This window comes from Protopterus annectens, chromosome 4.part0 (genome assembly GCF_019279795.1).
Source record: "Protopterus annectens isolate FY-2018-M chromosome 4.part0, PAN1.0, whole genome shotgun sequence".
NCBI lineage: Eukaryota > Metazoa > Chordata > Ceratodontiformes > Protopteridae > Protopterus > Protopterus annectens.
The window spans coordinates 932520667-932542354 of NC_056733.1; the positions used below are offsets into that span (position 1 = coordinate 932520667).

Consider the following 21688-nt stretch of genomic DNA (forward strand, 5'->3'; position numbering starts at 1 on the left):
AAGGCAACAGTGTTGGGTTAGAGAGGTGGGGTTTGGCTCCTCCTTTGTCTGATCCTTCCCCTTCCCATTGGTGCCTCAGCCCTGAACTGGTTGGATCCAATTCTGTCCAGGGGGCTCTGATCTGGAATTTGCTCCGACCTTCCTTATTCAGCTACTTCGGCCCCGATGATGGGGAGAGGTTTCCTGGGGCCTGTCAGCCTTTTCAGGTAGTAGAAAGGGCTTTCTAATTGCATAGAGAGCCATCCTGTCTAATCTGTGATCCTGTTCCTCGCCCCTCATCTGGTCTGAGCTCTGAGCCCATCATTTCTGATCCTCAGGGTCATCCAGCTCAGGGAAGCCTCCACACATATTCCCTAGAGGGATTCTTCCCGTCTTCCACCAGTTCTCCTGAGCAGCCCGCGGAAGCGAACGTGCAAGAGGCAGCACTTAAACTCCCTTATGGAGTCTTTCACCAAGCAGGGAGTCCAGAGCAATGGACAGGTTTTGAAAGCGCATATATACCTCAGCCACATTTGCACGGAGGTTGTTAAATTACCTGGCACATTTAATTCACTTAGAGAGACTAGATCAAGGAGCTTTCAAACTCTCTCTCGGAGTCCATGTCTGCAGAGGATCTCAAGAAGGTTTCTCCTCAACTTGGTACTCTTTCATCCATTGCCAGATCTTTCATGAGTTTAATTTCCCATGCAGCAGAAGGTTCCACACAAGAAACCAATTTAGGCATAGCCATTCGGAAACATGCCTGGATGCGGCTATGCGACTTTGCGGAACCCTTCAAGGAATCTTTTGTTAATGCCCCCTTTGACAGCTCCTCCTTGTTTGGGCCATCAGTGAAAGACACGCTCACCCGCACCGAGCAGAAAGGAAAGACCCTGTCTGCCATTGTTATCAAGATGTCCTTCAAGGATGCATCTGCAGTCATCACATATGGGTTGTCCTGCCTCAGGCAGCCCTTCGGTCGGCCGGATTCCAAAGTCTGGGTCTGGCTTCGGCTGATGTCGCACTTTCCCCAACGTCAGAGCATCTGGGGTATAAAAGCATCAGCCGACGCCATCTTCCCCAGTCTTTCTTGCCGCGTGGTGCCCGAAGCAGAAGCAGTTCGCAAGTGCCGGTCGGTCAGCTCCTGTGATTCAGCTACCGAAGACTTCGAAAAAGCTAAGTACCCCGTTGGGGACTCTTTCTTGCCTCAGCCGATGTCAGATAAAGTTAATAATTGTTTAACTTGTGGGAAACAAATACCTCATAAGGATTTCCACTCTTACTGCCTCCCCTGCCTAGGCTCAGACCACGACGTCTCGGCCTGTTCAGCCTGTGCCTCCTTCAACCGACAAACTCTTAGACGTCGGTCGGAGTTTGCAGAGGAATTCTTTGGGGCTAGTTTTGCTTATAAGATGCCGTCGGAGACTCCGACTTCGCATTTAGTTAAAAACCGGAAGGACAAGGACCGACGCACGCGGACTGCGGTTTCGGCTGAAACCACGGTCAGGCCTACCGCGAGTGTCTCGGTCTCGGCTGAAACCGAGTCCTTGGTACTTCCTATTACCAAAACCACACAACTGACTACCTCGGCCCCAGAGGCCCCGGCCGAGTCGGTTATTGAATTACCTGCTGAAACCAGTGTCCAGGAACCTTCCGACACCATTCCTTTAGATAAGTCTACTCCTGCACGTGGTGCAGCCAGACCCCCTACTTCCATGTCCATTAAGGCTTTCTCTAGGGCTAAAGCTGCTAAACTTACTAAAGCTTTGCCTCCCAAGGTTTCCTCTCAGAGACCTTCTACTGGCTCTCAGATTCTTAGCCTAGCAGAGGATCTGATCTCATTAATTAGAAGTTTCCAACCTCATCCGGACAGGGGCTCTCAACCACCTCCAGACAAAAGGCCCAGGGTTGAGCCCTCTGACCCCCAGTCCTCAGATGAGTCCACTGATGGCTCTGCTCTGTCAGACCACCAGGAGGAGGCTTATTCGGCCTACGAGGATTCTGATGCTGAAGAATCTATTCTCTCGGCCTCCCCTCCTGAAGAGTTTTCCTTTGGAGAGACATTACACTCTATGAGAGAACATTTTCAATGGCAGGGTCAGGAATTCTCTGATTCCAGAAAGAGATTAAGGACCTTTTTACATTTACCTCAGCATAGGCCTTTAGCTATGCCTCCTGTTTTGAATGTTATTGATGATGTGTACTCTGATGCTAGTACTGCCCCTGACTCTCTCCCTCCGGCTCCTGCCAAACCTGATAGGTACTACAGGGTCCCGGACTCACATCTACACCTGTACAAGGCCCACTCTGCTGATCCAGAAACTATTTCCCAGGGCCCAAATGGGGTTGCAGCTGCCACTGCTAAAAATCCTCTACCCTCTGAAAGGGAGTCCAGAGCATTAGAGAGATGGGGTAAGAAAGTGTATACTTCTGCAACTCTTTCCATGAGGGCATTAAATTGTCAATTTCATATGATACAGTACCAAGAGTATTTGTTAGATTAATTGCATAAGAAACAGTCTTCTTCTGAACCCCTTGATTGCAAATCCCTTCAGGATCTGGTGCATAACTCCCAGCAGGTTAGTAACCATTTCTTGCAGTGTGGTTATGATGCATTGGAAGCTTCATGTAGGTCAGCTATGACAGGTGCAGTTATACGTAGGCATGCCTGGCTGAAGGAACAATCTCTGCCAGACCATGTTAAAGCTAAGCTTTTGGATGCTGCTATGGAAAAGCAAAAATTATTTGGTTCCACGGCTCAAGAGGTTTTAAAGAAATTTGAAGAAAAGGCAAAATCTGTGCAAACAGTCAAAGACTTTCTGCAAGTCCAACCACCGAGATTCAGCAGAAATTGGCCTACTAAGAATTGGTCCTTTCCGGACTCAGACAGATCTCAGAGAGGCAGGAATAGGTGTGCCAGAGGTAGAGGGCAAGCTAGAAGCTCCTACAGAGGCCGTCAGTGGCAGCCTCCCAACCAGAGAGGTAGTGCAGGAACTACAACTGCTACACCAGGACAGACTCCATGACTTTATTTTGACTCCGCCGACCAGGGCTCAATTAGAAGCACCTTTGGGCGGAAAGCTTTCTTTATTCTCAAGAAATTGGCACAGCATTACAAGAGACACATGGACACTGCAAATAATAGACAAAGGATACATGTTCCATTTCCACTCATTGCCAAAAATAAAAGGCATGCCAGACCTGCCACCAAATCAGAGGGCAGAGGCTTTGAAGCAAATTACCAACTTAATGCAAATGAAAGCCATAGAAAAGGTACCTCTTTCAGAACAAGGCCAAGGATTTTACTCCAGATTATCCCTTGTTCCAAGAAAAGAAAATCAATGGAGGCCTATTCTCGACTTGTCCGCACTGAATACTTATCTCATTGTGCCAAATTCAAAATGCTGACTCTACAGCAACTCCTTCCCATGCTGGGCAAGGGGTCTTGGCTGGTGACTCTAGACTACAAGGAGGCATACCTGCATGTCCCTATTCGACAGAGCTGCAGAAGACACCTCAGATTTCTGCAGGGTCAGAGCATTATCAATTCTCAGCATTACCCTTTGGCTTATCTACTGCGCCCAGAGTATTCACGAAATGCCTGGCATCAGTAATTGCACACTGCAGACTTCAGGGGATTCAAATCTACCCATATCTGGACGACTGCCTTATACAAGCAGACAGCAAGCAAACTTTGTTAAAGGACTTGGACTATGCCATCCACCTGCTACAGGCCTTGGGATATACAGTCAACATCCACAAATCAAGACTGGTTCCATCCCAAAGAATAACTTTTCTGGGTGCGGATCTAGACACAACCACCCAAATGGCCTTTCTCACAGAAGAAAAACAAAAGCAACTACCAGATTACTTCAAGAATCTGACAAGACAAACTCAGCTGACTGCAAGGAAAATCCTGCAGTCCCTGGGTTACATGGCATCTTGCATCCTTCTGCTTCCGCAAGCAAGACTGCATATGAGAAAATTACAATGGTACCTAAGAAGTTTATGGACACAGCACAGTCACAGCTTAGAAACTCTGATCCCACTCATTCCTTGCCTTCAAAAGGAATTTCTGTGGTGGGCTCAAGCCTACCAGTTGAACAGCGGGTTGCCCTTCAGCAAGCCAAGAGCCAACCAAACCATCACCACGGATGCTTCAGACCAAGGTTGGGGAGCACACATGGAGGGCAGATGTATCCAAGGGCTATGGTCACAAAGAGAGCTGCGCATGCACATAAACCAAAAGGAAATGCTGGCAGTGATACATGCAATCGAGGCCTAAAAACTTTTCCTTCAGCAAGGCCACCTGCTCATAAGGACAGACAACACCACAGTTATGTGGTACATAAACAAGCAAGGAGGCACCCATTCCTACCCTCTTTGCAGACTGACAATGAGTCTATGGGAACTTGCTTTGAAACTCAACATACAGCTACAGTCCCAGTTCGTGCCAGGAAAAGACAATATACTGGCAGACAGCTTAAGCAGAACTACCATGGATGCACACGAATGGATGCTGCACCCAGACATCTTCTTACTCATCACACAATCATGGGGAAGGCCAGAAATAGATCTGTTCGCTTCCCCCCACAATCATCAACTGAGGAAATTCTGCTCAAGGACATACCACCCACAAGCATGGAAAGTGGACGCTCTCTCTTTCAGCTGGAAAGCTCTAACAGTGTATGCTTTCCCACTTCTCCCATTAATGACCAAGGTCCTACTGAAGATCAGGACAGAGCAGCCCAGAGTGATTCTGATAGCTCCAAATTGGCCAAGACAGCACTGGTACCCACTGTTAAAGAGCATGTCACAGACAAAACCATGGCCTCTCCCCCTATGGCCACTCCTACTGACGCAGCACAATTTCAGGACTCTGCACTCCAACCTGAAAACCTTGCAGCTATCTGCCTGGAGAATACCATGACTCCTCCTCAGGATAACCTATCCCAGAGAGTGAAGGATATTATTATGGAAGCTCGCCGGCCTTCCACAAGGAAGGCATATTCAGCAAAATGGAAAAGATTTCACACCTGGAACACAACAAAGGGCCTAGATGTGACAGTGATGAACATGGCGTATATACTGAAATATTTGGCAGAATTGTTCCACAATGGCCTGTCTTACTCTTCCATTAAGATATATGCCTCAGCAATCTCAGCAGAATACAATGTTAATCCACCTGTCTTCTCTCATCCTCTCCTAAGACAGTTTCTAAGAGGAATCAAAAACATCAATCCTCCAAGGAAACCACCTCTACCTACTTGCGACCTTAATTTCGTGTTGGAAAAACTAACACTTCCTCCCTTTGAACCAGCAGCATCGGCAGATCTACAGTTTTTGTCTTGGAAAACTGCCTTCCTTCTGGCCATAACCTCAGCAAGAAGAGTATCTGAGTTACAAGCTTTAATGGCAGTGCAGCCATTTCTTATCTTTCATCAGGACAGAGTTTCTTTGAGGACCAATCCTACATTTATGCCAAAGGTGGTATCCAGGGTATCTTTGAACCAAGCTATTAACTTGCCTACATTCTTCCCACAACCACAAAATAAAGGGGAGAGACTTCTGCACACACTGGACATACACAGACAATTGCACTACTACTTGGACAGAACTAAAAGTTACAGAAAGACTGACCAGTTGTTTGTAGCATATGCTGCTGGGGTACAAGGAAAAGCAATTTCCAAACAGACAATTTCAAAATGGATAGGAAATTGCATTCGTTTTTGTTACTCCTTTCATGGAAAAACTGTGCCAGCTAACATTAGACCTCATTCCACGAGAGCCACAGCCACCACCACAGCCTTCCTAAGAGGGGTGGCTACCAAGGACATTTTAGAAGCTGCTACATGGAGCTCCGTGCATACATTTGCCAAGCATTACAATTTACCTTTATACTCCAGATCCAGAGCAGGTTTTGCAACGGCAGTCCTGCAGGGTATCTTAACTACACCATCCTTTACTTAGTACCTCCACCCCCAGATTGGCTATGGTATTCTACCCATATGTGATGACTGCAGATGCATCCTTGAAGGACATAGTAGAGTTTTGTACCTACCATAAATGTAGATGTCCGATAGGTATGCATCTGCAGTCAGGTTTACCCTCCCTCCTTCCCCTCTGTGGAATTCCTAGGGTGCTTACCCCTCTATTAGCTAGCTGGGGGAATCTATTATGGTGTATTTGTTTGTATATACATGTATATATATTTTTGCAAATGTTTGGAATTTTATTGCATTTCTCCAAATTTAGCCTTCCTAGAGGGCACCTGGCATCTGGGGCAGGAAAAACTGAGGAAGATGGCGTCAGCTTATGCTTTTATACCCCAGACGCTCTAACGTTGGGGAAAGTGCAACATCAGCCGAAGCCAGACCCAGACTTTGGAATCCGGCCGACCGAAGGGCTGCCTGAGGCAGGACAACCCATATGTGATGACTGCAGATGCATACCTATCGGACATCTACATTTATGGTAGGTACAAAACTGTACTTTCTCTACCCCCCCCCAACATACATTCTGTAGGGATCAGTGAGGTGGTAAGAAACTGTGGGTCCAGAAATCTTCTTTTCAGGACTCGCATGAGGATATGTCCTTCAGAGGCAGAGGAGGAGGAGGTTTCAATGACAGACATCTCCCTAGAGGCAGGAGGGGGTTCCTCAAAACCAGGGCTTCATAGATTCCTCTCTGATAGGCCCTATCAACGCTTCTGAAGCATTGCGCAACAGTCTATTTCTGGAGGCAGTCTAGGGTCATTTTTCCTTGCACCTGGAAGCCTGGACAAATATCACAAAAATGCATGTATGTTAAGAATCAAATCCAGAAGTTACTATATAACCTTTTTCCTTCCACCTCCTGCCCAAAGGAAGAAACTCCCTGGCGTTCCACCCAATCAGAAGGAATACGCAGTTCAAGAAATTCAAAAGCTGCTACAAAAAAGAGTCATCCAGGAGGTCCCACCTGAACAGATAGGATTCAAAACTTACACACCCTTCTTTTTACTGCCAAGGAAACAGGAGACCTGAGACCATTTCTGGATCTAAGAAATTTGAATCGGTCTGTAAAGAAGTCAAAAGTTCCAAAAGGTTACGGTTCAGTCCATACTGGTTCTTCTGTACAAGGATGATTGGATGTGCTCTGTACATCTCCAGGATGTGTACTATCACATCAAAATAGACCGGTGCTCCAGGAGACACCTGAGCTTTCTGCTGGGAGCCAATTGCTACCTATTCAGAGCACTGCCCTTTGGACTCACCACTGCCCCCATGGTGTTCACCAAATGCATGGCAGTTGTAGCAGCTCACCTGAAACTCAAAGGATTCCAGGTGTTTCTCCTACCGCGACGATTGGCTCCTCACCACCCCAACCAGGCATGAACTTCTACTAGCCAGAGATTACTTGCTTCAGATCACCAACTCGTTAGGCATTTCTATAAACCATGCCAAGTCAAATCTTACTCCTGTACAGATTCTGGAGTTTATAGGAACACAACTGAATACTACGACTCAAGTGGCATCACTGCCTCTTTATCACATCACATCTTTGGGAAGTCAGGCTCAGACTATTCTGTATCACCCATCCCTTCGAGCAAAACTAGTGCTACAAACTCTTGGGTCAATGTCAGTTGCTTTTCTTCTAGTTCCTCTAGCAAGATTCTTTTTGCAAATCCCTCAATGGACACTGTCAGTACAGCTGCCTGTTCGTTGCCAGACTCTTATCATTTCCCATAAAACTCAATCCAGTTTACAAACATCATGTTCAGTGGTGAATACAGTCAGACGACCTGTGTCTGAGCAGGCCATTCTCCCGTCCTCCCCCAACTGCCACAGTGAGCACAGATGCATGGTCCAAGGCATGTGGTCCCCCTTGGAGACCAGGTTGCATATCAGTGTACTAGAGATGAGAGCAGTCCTTCTAACATTGCAAGTTTTTCAGGACGTTCTCCCTCTAGAGACTGTTGCTATTCACACAAACAAATGGCAGTAGTCTGGTACATGAACAAACAAGGAGGAACCCGTTCCTACCCATTGCGCAGAGAGGCCATGATGGTCTGGGAATGGGAGATCTCTTCACATGTAGAATACTGCAACATGGAAGAGAAGGACATCTATGGTTATTGTAAGATTTTACACAACTTTTCTATGAACATGTCAGTCTTCTTCACCCCCCCCACACACACACACACACACTGGTTGATGTGGTCTAAGGAATATGTACATTGTCTTTTTATTATTTATGTGAGTAGTTGATGAACTTGTTTCTCTGTTGAGTGGCACACTCGAGATCTGGAGAGGAAAATAGACCCCAGAGAATTTATGGGTAAGGGGAAAACTCTAGAACCTGGGCAAGTTTCACATGTTGAGCTGACTGAAAACCATCAGTTTCAGCCCTACTGGTAAAAAAAGATGGAGGTGATCATTTAGTTTGTTATGTTAAATATGTAACTTTTTTTTACATGCCGCTTAAGCCTGGATTAAAGAGCATAAAATACACTTTGTGATGAGAAAAAAGGGATTTTTGTGGTGTCCTTTACTATTAATTTATTAAAGTATATTAGACTTAACATCTTTTTTTTTCTCCTCACAGATGTGTTACCTGAGGAAGGTTTTGGTAGCTATCACTTCTATTTACACCTTGTGGCAGGTATAGTATCTGATCAGTGAGTACATTACGTTTCCTTGTGCTGTTTTTTTTCTCCATCATGAATGTTTCTTAATGCACATCTTCTAGAAAAAGATACCTATTACTGATTTGCAAGATAGAATAAACCCAACCCACAGGACTCATCAAGGCGGGCCCTGTTTGTAAAGTAGTTTATAAGGTAAAGTATCTGCTACACACGTTCTCTCCACTCAAGTTTGTCAACAAATACATTGACTAGAATCCAGAAACAAGGACAAGCCTGTGTCCCTAGCTTATCAGTTTCCCGCACCCTTGTTCTTACTGTTAGCAAAGGTTGCCTCTCTCTAGCTGCAGTCTGGAGCACTGTTATATGTAAAACTTAAACGTACATGTTTTCTTAAAAAAGGACAATCATCCCAACTGACTTGAATTTATCCAGTAAATTGGTAGCAAGTCATCTTCTCCAACAGTAATCAAAGAACTTTATTTGCTCAATATATGACTGATATTATTTGTTATAAAAGTTAAATATACTTGTGGTACTGCAGTGGGATATTCAGAAATGCTTATTGCTTCTGTGAATTGTCAAGTTCCTTTAGCCGTTTTTTTTTATTACTTAGTTTCCTGGAATGTGGTTAGTGGGGCTAGTTCTGCATTGGAAATGCATATTTTTGCAGTTAAATGTGTCAGTTTGGCAGAGATGTAAGGTTGTGGTTGATATAGCTGTGCCTAGTAGCAGTCCTAGGTTTGATTTACACAGCATCCAAATTTCTTACTGTTGGTTCTACCTGTGTTAACAAAATGCATTTTATTTATTTATATATTTAAGTAATTAGTTAACTGTATTTGAGATGAGTTTAACTGCAGTGTTTGTTTCTGATGCCTGTTAAACAGACATTGTGACTCCCCTATACATGGGTGGCCCCCTAAAGACCAAGGTAATTATAGACACGTCAGCATTACTGGCCTTGTATGCAAAGCCATGGAACATGTCATAGAACTTATTTATGTAGACAGAGGCAACTTAACTGATCTAGATCCCAATAAGTTTGGTTTTGTGAAGGGCACGTCTCGTATCATGAGCCTAATAAGCTGCTTTGAAAAAGTTACATGGACAGTGGTCATTCCTACACACTGCTTATCTCAACCTGGCCAAGGATTTTGACACTGTATTACTATTATTGCAAACTTAAGACAAGCTTAACATCATCATCTGGATTACCAAATGGCTAACAAACAGATCCCAAGTTGTCAAAGTTGCTGGTTCCTTCTATGAATGTAAAAGTTACAAATAGGGTCCCACAGTGATCACTTTTGGGGTGACTCATGTTTATCATTTATTTTGCAGATTTCCAAGCCAATATCCCAGAAGTATGGTTGGCCAAGTTTGCTGGTAACTCTACCCACTGATAAGGGCTGGAATATGCACAATCATGGTGCATTAAAAATTGTCTTAAACTAAATGAAAGAAGTGCAGTGCGATAGCATTTGGCAGAAATGTTGCTCCCACCTCATATGTGATAAATTGTACTCCTTTAGACAGGTAACACTCATCAGAGACCCTAGCTACTTATGTGGATAACTCACTGGCTCCCTCATTCGATCATTTTATTTCACAGTCAGGGAATCCTTTTATCTGGCCCTGTTAATTTCCAAGAGAACATCTTCAAGATCCAAAGAAGTCTTACTATCACTGCACCCTTCCATTCTCTCACTCATTATTGAACGCACTGCTTCTGTGGTATGTAGAAATCTAAGCATATCACTCGCTGGAAATGCCCAAAGATTTCAAAAGAAGAAACTTAAATTCCTACAGCATCTCCCAGCAGGTTAGCACAATTCTCCTTATTCTCTGTAGCCTGTAGACTGCTGTGAGGTGACCTGTGTCATACTTTTCAAGCCATGAAAGACCCAGTGACCCTTCAAATACCGGCACTAAGGACTTAAATGTACACCAACAAATAAACAAAACTTGCTGGAGGGATAGGTTCCTAGCCTATGAAATAAGTTCCCACTACAGGTCAGACAAAATACTAGCCTACATTCCTAGCCTATGAAATAAGTTCCCACTACAGGTCAGACAAAATACTACTTTGGCTACTTGTAGGAAAGTCTTTGACTGGATAGGTAAACACAAATTTATACTAGGGTTATCTTGTACAGCCCTGCTCAGTTTGGGAGGTGATCACTGTTGAATGCTTGAAATGGGTTCACGGGTGTATACTAGGCTAACTGCTCTGAAGGGCCATTTTAAGCCTAGTCAGTAGCCTGCGATCAGAATCAAACTCTGTAATTTGTATGTATGAGCCCAAGGTCTTAACCATTATGCTAAACCCACACTTCGGTAAAGAACCTGTACACTCTTCGATAGGTGCTGTGGAATCTTTTACACCCACCTGAGCTACCACGAACTTGCGCAGATGGGGCCTCGGTTTAATGTCTCATCCAAACACTGACGCACTCAGCAGGAGTGCAGTCGCCTCCCTTATGTTGCACTGCAACATCAGCAATCCATCTGCCTCATTTGAGAGTAGAACCCAAAGCCTTGTGCACCAAAGGCAAGTGTGATACCTGTTGTGCCCCTTACAGAAGCAAGAGGACCATTAGACTACAGACAGGTCATTGATATATGGGAAGAACATGGTTAACAAGAACTTTTAAGTTTATCTGCTTAAAGTTGTATATGGCTAGGTATCTTAAGATGTTCTTTGTGTTTCACTGTTGCAGTCATCACACTTGGGTTATCTGCCTGCAGGTAGCCCTCAGTCGGCCCGAATACCAGAGTCTTGGGATTTCTGTGTCGGATGCTGTCGCCTCTTCCATAACGTCAGGTCTATAAAACATGCAGCAGACGCCATTACATCAGCTTTTCTTGCTGCGCGGGAGCCTGAAGCAGTTTGCAAATGCCGGTCAGCCTCTACCTGAAATTTTCGTTTTTTGAGTTTAAAACCTGAAGTCTTCTAAAGATAACTACTCCGTTGAGGATCCTTTTTGTTTGCTCTAACCGATATCAGAAAAAGTTAACAATTATCTTGCCTGTGGAAAGGAAATGCCTGACAGAGATTTTCATTTTTGCTGCATCACCTGTTTAGGCCCAGACCAATGATGTTCCTCGCTGTCGGTTTTGTGCCTTGTTCAACGCCTGAACTACTCATCATTGGGCTATCTTTGTCGCTAAATTCTTTTGCTCTTGTTCTCCGTATTCTGAAATGTCTTCATTAAGCCACCCGACTACCGATCTTCCAAAAAAAGTAAAGATAAAGACAGAGACTGACCGCATAAGTCCAAAACTGCCGACGATACTTCCGTTAAGCTAGATGCCAATCCGCCGGTACTCAGTGAGGCGCTTTCGCAGCCTCTGATGCCCGCTTCTACAGATTCACAGGCCTTTACTGAGACCCATTCGGAGTCCAGTATGCCACGAGATGCTTCTTTGACTATGGAACCTGTGGATGTCTCTACCTTCGATGAGTCCGGAACCGCTGTGCAGGCACCAGCTTCAGAGGGTGTATTCAGGCCTTTCGATGTTCGTATTAAACCGATTACTTTGTTTTTGAGTAAAACTACTGAATTTCTCAGTCCCAAAGTTCGCAGTACGACTAGGAAACCGACGACCAAAGCTCATTCTCAAGCTCCCATGCCTCAGAAAGAAATGCTTAGAATGGCTGAAGACCTTATTACTTTAATTAGGGGAAGCCAGCCTTCCCCCTCTAAAAGACAAAGAATTGATTTTCCTTCTGATTCTACAGACCCATGAGTCTGATGATTCTGACCCCTCTGATTACCAGGACATACCCTTATCCATCTATGAGGATTCAGATGCAGAGGATTCCATTCCATCTACCTCCCCTCCAGAGCACTTTTCTTTCAGTGGAACCTTGCATACCCTAAGAGAGCATTTCCGCTGGGAATGCCAGGACTACCCTCAGTTAAAAAAAGAGACTCGGAATTTTTAGACTTGCCTCCGCACAAGCCTCTAGCTATACCCCCTGACCTGGATATTGTACATGATATCTTCATGGAATCAAGTCTTACCCCGGATACTCTACCCCCAGCTCCTAGAAAGCCTGACAGGTACTAAAGAGTACCTGACTCCCACAAATTTTTCTTTAAAAATCCTACGGCGGATCCAGAGACCATTTCCCAGGGACCTAAAGGTATTAAGGCTACTACAGCCAAAAACCCTGCCCCTTCGGCAGGGATTCTAGGGCTTTAGACAGATGGGGTAAGAAGGTATATACCTCTGTGACTCTTGCCATCAGGGCTTTAAATTGCCAGTTTCACATGTTGAAATACCAGCAGCATATTATGGAACTAATTAAACAAAAAATGTTGTTGATTCCTGATTGTGCAGAAAATAAAGAATTACAAGAGTTAATGCATTCTGCAAACCAAGTTGATAAACATACTTTGCAGTGTGGTTTTGATGCCTTAGAAGCGTCTTGCAGGACTGCTGTCACTGGGTCTGTTCTCAGAAGGCATGCTTGGCTGAAGGAACAAATCTTGCCAGACCATGTCAAAGCAAAATTCCTAGATGCTCCATTAAGTCAAGAATATTTGTTTAGCACAAAAGCAGAAGTTCTTAAAAAGATGGAGGAAAAAGCTAAATCTATGCAAACTGTTAAAGATTTCTTACAGGTACAGCCACTTAGATTCAGTAGGCATTGGCGTTCGAAAAACTGGTCCTTTCCAGTCTCTCCCAGGCCTTCTCAGTCCAAACCCAAGGGCAACAGACCACAAAGACTACAGTCTCAGGGTATGCACAGATCTATACAATGGAGTGCTCCCACCTCAAAAACAGGGAGTGGTAAGCCAGCCTCCTATGGAAAAAGTTCACAATGACTTCTCCTGCATCCTTCCCAGCCATGCCCAAGTACTTGCACCCCTAGGAGGAAAACTCGCCGTGCACGCAAAAAACTGGGAATACATTACCCAGGACCGTTGGGTCTTAAACATTGTATCCCAAGGATACAGATTCTACTTCCATTCACTGCCAACCCCAAGTGGATTGCCAGACCTACCCCCAAATCAGTGGGCAGAGGCCCAAAAGCAAGTACTTTCTCTTCTCAGTATCAGGGCTATTCAACCTGTTCCAACAGAGCAAAGAGGACAGGGTTTCTACTCCAGACTATTTCTGATACCCAGAAAAGAAATCTCCTGGCGCCCTATCCTGGATCTGTCAATTCTCAACACCTTCCTGGTGGTACCAACGTTCAAAATGCTTACACTGCAACAGCTGCTGCCTATGCTAGACAAGGACTCTGGGCTGGTCACCGTAGACTTAAAAGAAGCTTATCTGCACATCCCCATAAGGGAATCTTGCAGGAAATATCTACGTTTCAGGGCAGGCTCTATGCACAATCAGTTCTCTGCACTTCCCTTTGGCGTATCTACTGTGCCCAGGGTATTCACAAAGTGCCTGGCTCCAGCCATTGCATACTGCCGGCAGAGAAACATCCAAATTTACCCATATTTGGACGATTACCTGATTCATGCGGAAAGTCAGGAATTGCTTCTTCAGCACCTGACATTTGTAAAGAGACTCCTAACTTCTCTGGGAAATACCATCAGTGAAAATAAATCACATCTGTTACCCAGCCAAGAAATTGTATTCCTGGGAGCAAGCTTGAACGCAACTCCCCAGATGGCATTCCTCACTCCAGAAAAGCAGGTTTCTTTCACAAATTACTTCAAACTACTGGCCACCCAAACCCAGCTATCTGCAAGAAAAATTCTGCAAGCCCTAGGATTCATGGCCTCATGCATTCTCCTAATTCCATATGCAAGACTGCATATGAGGAAACTTCAATGGTACTTAAAAAGTCTCTGGTGTCAACATTCTCAGGACCTGGAAACAGTGATTCCGATCATTTCTTGCCTAAAGACAGAGTTCCTTTGGTGGGCAGAGTCCTGTAACCTCAACAAGGGAGTCCCTTTCACTCTACCCCCCCCCCCCACCGCCCAAACCCTGACAACAGACGCATCAGATTATGCATGGGGGGCTCACATGGCAGGCAGATGCATACCATGCATAGTCTGCCATGTGAGCCCACCATGCATAGTCTGATGCGTCTGTGCATGGGGGACTCACATGGCAGGCAAATGCATTCAAGGCAAATGGAGTCCAGGACAAATGCACCTGCATATCAATCAAAAAGAAATGTTAGCTGTACAGAATGCACTGACAGCCCTCAAATACCTTAACCTTCCAGGACAACTCTCGATAAAGACAAGACAACACCACAGTCATGTGGTACATAAACAAGCAGGGGGATCTCATTCCTACCCACTCTGCAGGTTAGCCATGGCTCTGTGGAACACAGCCTTGAGCAACCAAGTGCACCTGCAAGCTCAATTCCTGCCAGGCAAACAAAATTCACTGGCAGATGACTTAAGCAGAAATCTAATGGACCAGCACGAATGGAAACTGGAACCCAATTCTTTCAAGCTTCTAATCCACAGGTGGTGAACACCAGAGGTGGACCTCTTTGCTTCCCCCCAGAACTATCAATTGAGCAAATTTTGCATCAGAATTCTCCACAGCCAAGCATGGAAAGTGGATGCCCTATCCTTCACATGGGAAAACCTCTCAATCTATGCCTTTCCCCCTCTGCCCCTCCTCTCGAAAGTACTACTCAAGATCAAACATGACAGTCCAAGGACAATTCTTATTGCTCCAGACTGGCCACGCCAGCACTGGTACCCACTTTTACGCAGTCTGACAACAGTGCCACCATGGCACCTGCATCAGACCCCCTCTCTGCTGTCCCAGCAGGAAGGCCAGATTTTGCATCCTCAGCTGCAAACTCTGAACCTAGCAGCCTGGCTTATTCCCTGAATACATCACCAGCAACCCTCAGCAAACAAGTGCTGGATGTCTTCCTTGAGGCCAGGAGGTCTAGTACTAGGAAATCCTAACCAGAAAAGTGAAAAAGATACTGTTCTTTGAGCCAGTCTCAGGGAAAGGACACAGCTGTGCCCACCTTACCTCAAATCCTATATTATCTAGCAGAGCTGCTCCACAAAGGCCTATCCTTCTCATCCGTTAAGATTCATGCCTCTGCCATCTCAGCTCATTACAATACTGAGCCCACCCCTCTTCTCTCACCCTCTAGTCAAACAGTTCCTGAGAGGAGCTAACAATTTAAGACCCCCGAGGAGAGCTCCCACTCCTGCTTAGGACCTTAACTTTGTACTAGAGAAGCTCACGCTTCCCCCTTTTGAGCCTGCTGCTACAGCAGAGTTAAAATTCCTCTCAGAAAACAGCCTTACTTTTAGCCCTCACTTCAGCTAGAAGAGTGTCTGAGTTACAGGCCCTTATGGCTGTGGAACCCTTCATTATCTTCCATGTGGACAGGGTTTCCCTCAGGACTAACCCATCATTTATGCCCAAGGTGGTATCCAGTGTGGCTTTAAACCAATCCATCCATTTACCAACCTTTTTTTCCTAATCCTCAGAATAAAGGGGAAAGGATCCTGCACTCCTTGGAAGTGCACAGACAGCTTAGGTTCTACCTTGACAGGACCAGACCGTTAAGAAAATCTGACCAGCTGCTAGTCAGCTTTGCTACAGGGGCAGAGGGCAAGGCCATTTCAAAGCAAAACCATCTCCAAATGGATAGCACACTGCATCTATTTCTGCTACCAGCACCATGGAAAACCTACCCCACAGGGGATCAGAACCCATTCCACTATGGTACCTCAACCACTACAGCATTTCTCAGGGGAGTCCCTACCAGGGACATCCTGGAAGCTGCAACCTGGAGTTCAGTACACACCTTCACTAAGCATTACCCCTTACCTATCTTTTCTAAATCCAGAGCTGGATTTGCTACGGCAGTCTTACAAGGCCTAGCCAGCCCTAATACTTGACTGCCTCTACCCTTCCTCAGCTGTGGGAATCAATCCAAGTGTGTGATGAATGCAACAGTGAAACACAAAGAACATGGTACAGTTGTGTACACTTACCATAAATGTAGATGGTCGAGTGTGTTCACTGTTGCAGTCCTGGTTACCCTCCCTCCAGCCCCCTGACTTTTCTGTACTTTCTACCTATCCTCTTGTTAGGGCCATATCTTATGGCAATGGTATTTACTTTTTGCTGGAGGTGTTCCACACCATGTAATTGTTTCTTATTTTGGGGGTTTCTAACATCTGGGGCAAGAAAAACTGATGTAATGGCATCAGCGGCATGTTTTATACCCCTGACGACCTGACATCATGGAAGAGGCGACAGCATCCAATGCTGAAATCCCAAGGCTCTGGTATTCGGGCTGACTGAGGGCTACCTGCAGACAGATGACCCAATTTGATGACTGCAACAGTGAATACACTTGAGCATCTACATTTATGGTAAGTGTACACAGCTGTACTATGTCCTTCTTTTCCAATGTTGCAGTATTCTACATGTGGGTTTACCCTTCTTCTCCAGTTCGTCTGGCCAGGTTTCCAAAGGTTTTCACTCCCTCTTGGTGTGTGTCGGACGTCTGACATGACTACTGGAGTGTGGGCCTTAAAAGTGACGTCTGCACACACCAGCCCTCAGAGCTTTTCTGCTGCCAGTTGTATGCCTGGTGCTCCTGCTTTTCGCAGACATCGGATCAAAAAAAGATTCAGTTAAGTACCCCGTTGGGGATTCTTTCAGTCCTACTTTGTTTATATTTGTAGTCTATTCATGTCATCTGGTAAGGGCAAGTGCGGTTGGCAGATTCCCCACAAAGACACCCATGACCAGTGTCTCTTTTGTTTAGGCAGGGAACACAACCACGAGAACTGTGCCATTTGCTGATCGTTTGTCCCTAAAATCTTACGTTGCTGTTTGCAGACCTTGCATTTGGATTTAGAGAATCAAAGCTTGAAACAAATAACATTAGGAATGGAGGCTGCATCCGACACCCTGTCTTTACTGCCTAGGAAGAGGGCCAAGTCCTTGCGGCCTACTTCGTCAGCTGTGCCACTGTCTGCCATACCTCAGCCTGTAGCCGATGTCAGCTTGGCTGAGGATCCGGCAACCATTGGTGTAGATAAAGCGGGTTCCTCTGAGGAAGCCGCACAATCTTGAGCAGATGACTCGCCCACAGAGGATTTACCGGCACCTGCCTTAGACACTGGGGGGAACCAGCGTTCACTCTGGGCCTGTTGGACACCACCTCCACTATCCCAAGGCCTGTCCCTAGCCAGAAGCCATCGAGGCCTTCAAAGAAAAAGTAAAAAAAACAAGACACCTTACTCCAGCCTCTGAAAGCATGCCAGATTGGCAGGCCTTTAGCCAGAGTTTGTTCAATGGCTTTATGGCCCTTGGGCCTTCTGCAGAACCCTCTGCCACTGCTCCTCCCCTCCTTACTCCCAGACCTCTCATCCATGAAAGGAGGGTAGATCAGCATGAAGAAGAGGAATTGTCTGGTTCCTCTGAGGGCTCTCTTTCGTACTCCTCTCAGATCTCATCCCCCTTGGAATATGGCTCTCCTGAAGAGGGCTCTGTTGAACCTGATTCTCCTATAGAGGATCTAACCTTTGGGGATACTATTAATAAGGTGAAAGACCACTTTAAGTGGCAATCCTCGGATATGACTAATGTACAAAAGAGGTTTTATGACCTTATTCAAATGGACTCTCCCAATCCGTCTGCCATCCCTCCTATTCAACCTGCATTCCTGGATGCATTTGCCTCAGCCTCCATTAATCCGGATTCCCAACTTCCAGCCCCACATAGAGCAAGGCAGAATATATAAAGTCCCTGAGATGAAGAAATTTCTCTAAGTGCCCTCCTGATCCTGCCACTATCTCCATCTCTATGGATAGGGCCTCCAAGCTCCTTCCTACAACTACTGTCCTCCCTGCTAAGCATAGCAAGACTATGTAGAGGTTGGGAAAGAAAATCTACACCTCTGCTACCCTCTCATTTAGAGCCACCAACTACCAAACTCATATGACCAAATGCTCCTTAGCCCAGCTGGGCAAAGCCACTAAGGATTTAAATGACATCCCTGACTGTACAGCCAAGGTCTCCCTGTCGTCACTGATAGCACTCATCTCTCAAGTGAATAGACATTCTTTAAGATGCAGTTATGATGCAGCTGAAGCCTCAGCCAGATGTCCTTCTATTCCTTTGTTGCAGGATTCTACATATGAGATGTTCATCATGCATACAGCTGCAGTCATAACAGATGGGTTCTCCTGCCGTCAGGCGGGTCCTCGGTTGGCCGAATTCCAAAGTCTAGGTCCAGCGTCGGTTGTTGTCGCTTCTTCCCTGACGTCAGTGCGACAGGGGTATAAAAGAACCAGCCGATGCCATTTTCTTCAGTCTTTCTTGCCGCATGGTGCCCGAAGCAGAAGCAGTTCGCAAGTGCCAGTCGGCTAGCTCCTGAAATTACGAAAATTTGGAAACCGAAGTCTTCTTGAAAGCTAAGTACCCTGTTGGGGAAACATTTCTTGCCTCAGACCGATGTCAGACAAAGTTAATAATTGTATTTCATTTGGGAAGCAAATACCGCATAAGGATTTCCATTCCCTCTGTATACCTTGTTTAGGCCCAGACCAGGACGTCTCGGTCTGTCGCTTTTGTGCTACATTCAACAAACGCACCATTAAGCGTCGGGTGGAGTTCGCCCAGCATTATTTTGGAAAAACATTTAACTACGTTATGTCGTTGGATACTCCGACTACAGTTTTGTCTAAAAAACGCAAAGATAAGGACCGACACACGAGGTCCGCGGCCTCTACTGACACCACGCCAAAGCCGACTACACGTGGTCTGGTTCTCAGCGAGGCGCCTACGCAGCCCCTGACTACCGACGACACTTCATTGGCGGTGTCTCCTGTGCCCGAGGTCGCAGGCTCCTCAGCCCACACCCAGACTACGGATACCGAAGCCACTCCTGGCATTGAACCTCAAAATGTGGATAGGTCTACCTCCACTCAAGGTGTCTTCAGACCTTCCTCTTCCTTTTCCATTAAGGCCTTCACTAAGTCTAAAGCAGCCATGCATTCTAAGAGACAAGCCACACAGGGCCCATCTCCAGGCCCCATGCCTAAAAAACAGATGCTTAAAATGGCTGAGGATTTAATTTCTCTTATCAGGGGTTCTCAACCCCCACCGGATAAAAGGCCCAGAGTGGAGGAAGAATCCCCCTCCTCTGATCAGGGCTCCATTATTTTAGAGCACTCTGATGATCAGGAACATTCTTACTCCCCTTTTGAAGACTCTGATGTAGAGGAGTCCTTCTGTATCCCCCCCCCCAGAGGATTATTCATTTGGGGAAACTTTGCATACCTTAAGGGAACACTTCCACTGGGAAGGCCAGGATTATTCAGATTCCAAGAAAAGGCTTAGGGAATTTCTCTTGCTACCTCAGCACAGGCCTCTGGCTATACCCCCTGTCTTGGACATCCTAGATGATGTTTACTCGGAGGCCTGCCTTAACCCAGATTCTCTGCCTCCAACCCCAGTCAAGCCTGACAGGTACTACAGGGTTCTTGACTCACACCAATTTCTATACAAAAGCCATGCTGCTGACCCAGAAACCATCTCACAGGGCCCCAAGGGAATTAAGGCCTCCACTGCTAAAAATCCATTACCTTCCGAGAGAGATTCCAGATCCTTAGAAAGGTGGGGAAAAAAGGTATATACCTCGGCTACCTTAACCATGAGGGCCTTAAACTGTCAGTTCCATATGCTAAAATACCAACAGTTTTTGTTTTCACAATTGAAAAGTAAAATGTCACAACCTGAACAACCAAACTTGAAGGAGTTGCAGGTTTTGATGCATAGTGCAGAACAAGTGGGTAAGCAATACCTTACATTGTGGTTTTGATGCTCTAGAGGCCTCATGTAGAGCTGCTGTTACAGGATCAGTCATACGTAGACATGCCTGGCTCAAGGAACAAACCTTGCCTGATCATGTCAAAGCTAAATTACTAGATGCCCCTCTACAAAAGGATGTATTATTTGGTGCTAATGCTGAGGAGGTATTAAGGAAAATGGAGGAAAAGACTAAATCAATGCAAACTGTGAAAGATTTTCTACAGGTACAACCCCCACGTTTCAGTAGAAATTGGCCTTCCAAAAATTGGTCCTTTCCAGCCACGGACAGACCCCAAAGAGGTAGATACAGGCGCCCGAGGGGCAGAGGACAATCCCAAGGATCGTTTAGAGGCAGACAATGGCAAGCTCCTACACAAAGAGGTGGTGAGGATAATTCGCAATCATTCAGAAAGCAAGTCCAATGACTTTCCCCTTTGCATGCCAAGCAAGATTCAAATGGCAGCACCCTTAGGAGGAAAACTGGCATTATTTTCAAAAAATTGGCATATTGTCACAAAGGACAAATGGATCCTGGACATTATAAACAGAGGCTACATATTCCATTTTCACACCCTTCCAAAAATGAGAGGCATGTCAAACCTGCCACACAATCAAAGGGCAGAGGCACAAAGGCAAATTACAGATCTTGTATACATGAAAGCTATTTAAGAGGTACCTACGCACGAACAAGGTCAAGGTTTTTATTCCAGACTATTCCTGGTACCAAGGAAGGGAAAAGATTGGAGACCTATATTGGACCTATCCATCCTAAACACTTTCTTAATCGTACCAAAATTCAAGATGCTCACATTACAGCAGCTTCTTCCCATGCTGGGCAAGGAGTCTTGGCTGGTAACATTGGACCTCAAGGAGGCATACCTGCATGTCCCAATCAGACAAAATTGCAGAAGATACCTCAGATTTCTTGCAGGTTCAACCCATTATCAATTCTCTGCATTGCCCTTTGGCTTACCTACTGCGCCCAGAGTATTCACGAAATGCCTGGCATCAGTAATTGCCTACTGCAGACTTCAAGGGATACAGATATACCCATATTTGGACAACTGCCTGATCCAAGCGGACAGCAAGCACATTCTTCTGAAACATCTGGCTTTTGTAATAAGGTTGTTGAATTCTCTGGGATACACAGTCAACAAAAAGAAGTCAAGGCTAATACCCTCTCAGAAAATAATTTTCCTGGGTGCCAACTTGGACACAAACACCCAGATGGCCTACCTCACACCAGAGAAGCAGGGGCAACTAACTCAATACTTCAAAGCACTA

The 21688-nt window shown here is 45.6% G+C and overlaps 1 protein-coding gene across 1 annotated transcript in view; it reads left to right on the forward strand.

Moving 5' to 3' along the window:
• KNTC1 (kinetochore associated 1) overlaps window positions 1-21688 on the forward strand; it is a 3090908-nt gene that overhangs the window by 2555212 nt on the left and 514008 nt on the right. The window contains exon 57 of the mRNA XM_044068909.1: window positions 8566-8622. Within this exon, the coding sequence (XP_043924844.1) occupies window positions 8566-8622 (57 nt within the window). The remainder of the gene's footprint in view (window positions 1-8565; window positions 8623-21688) is intronic.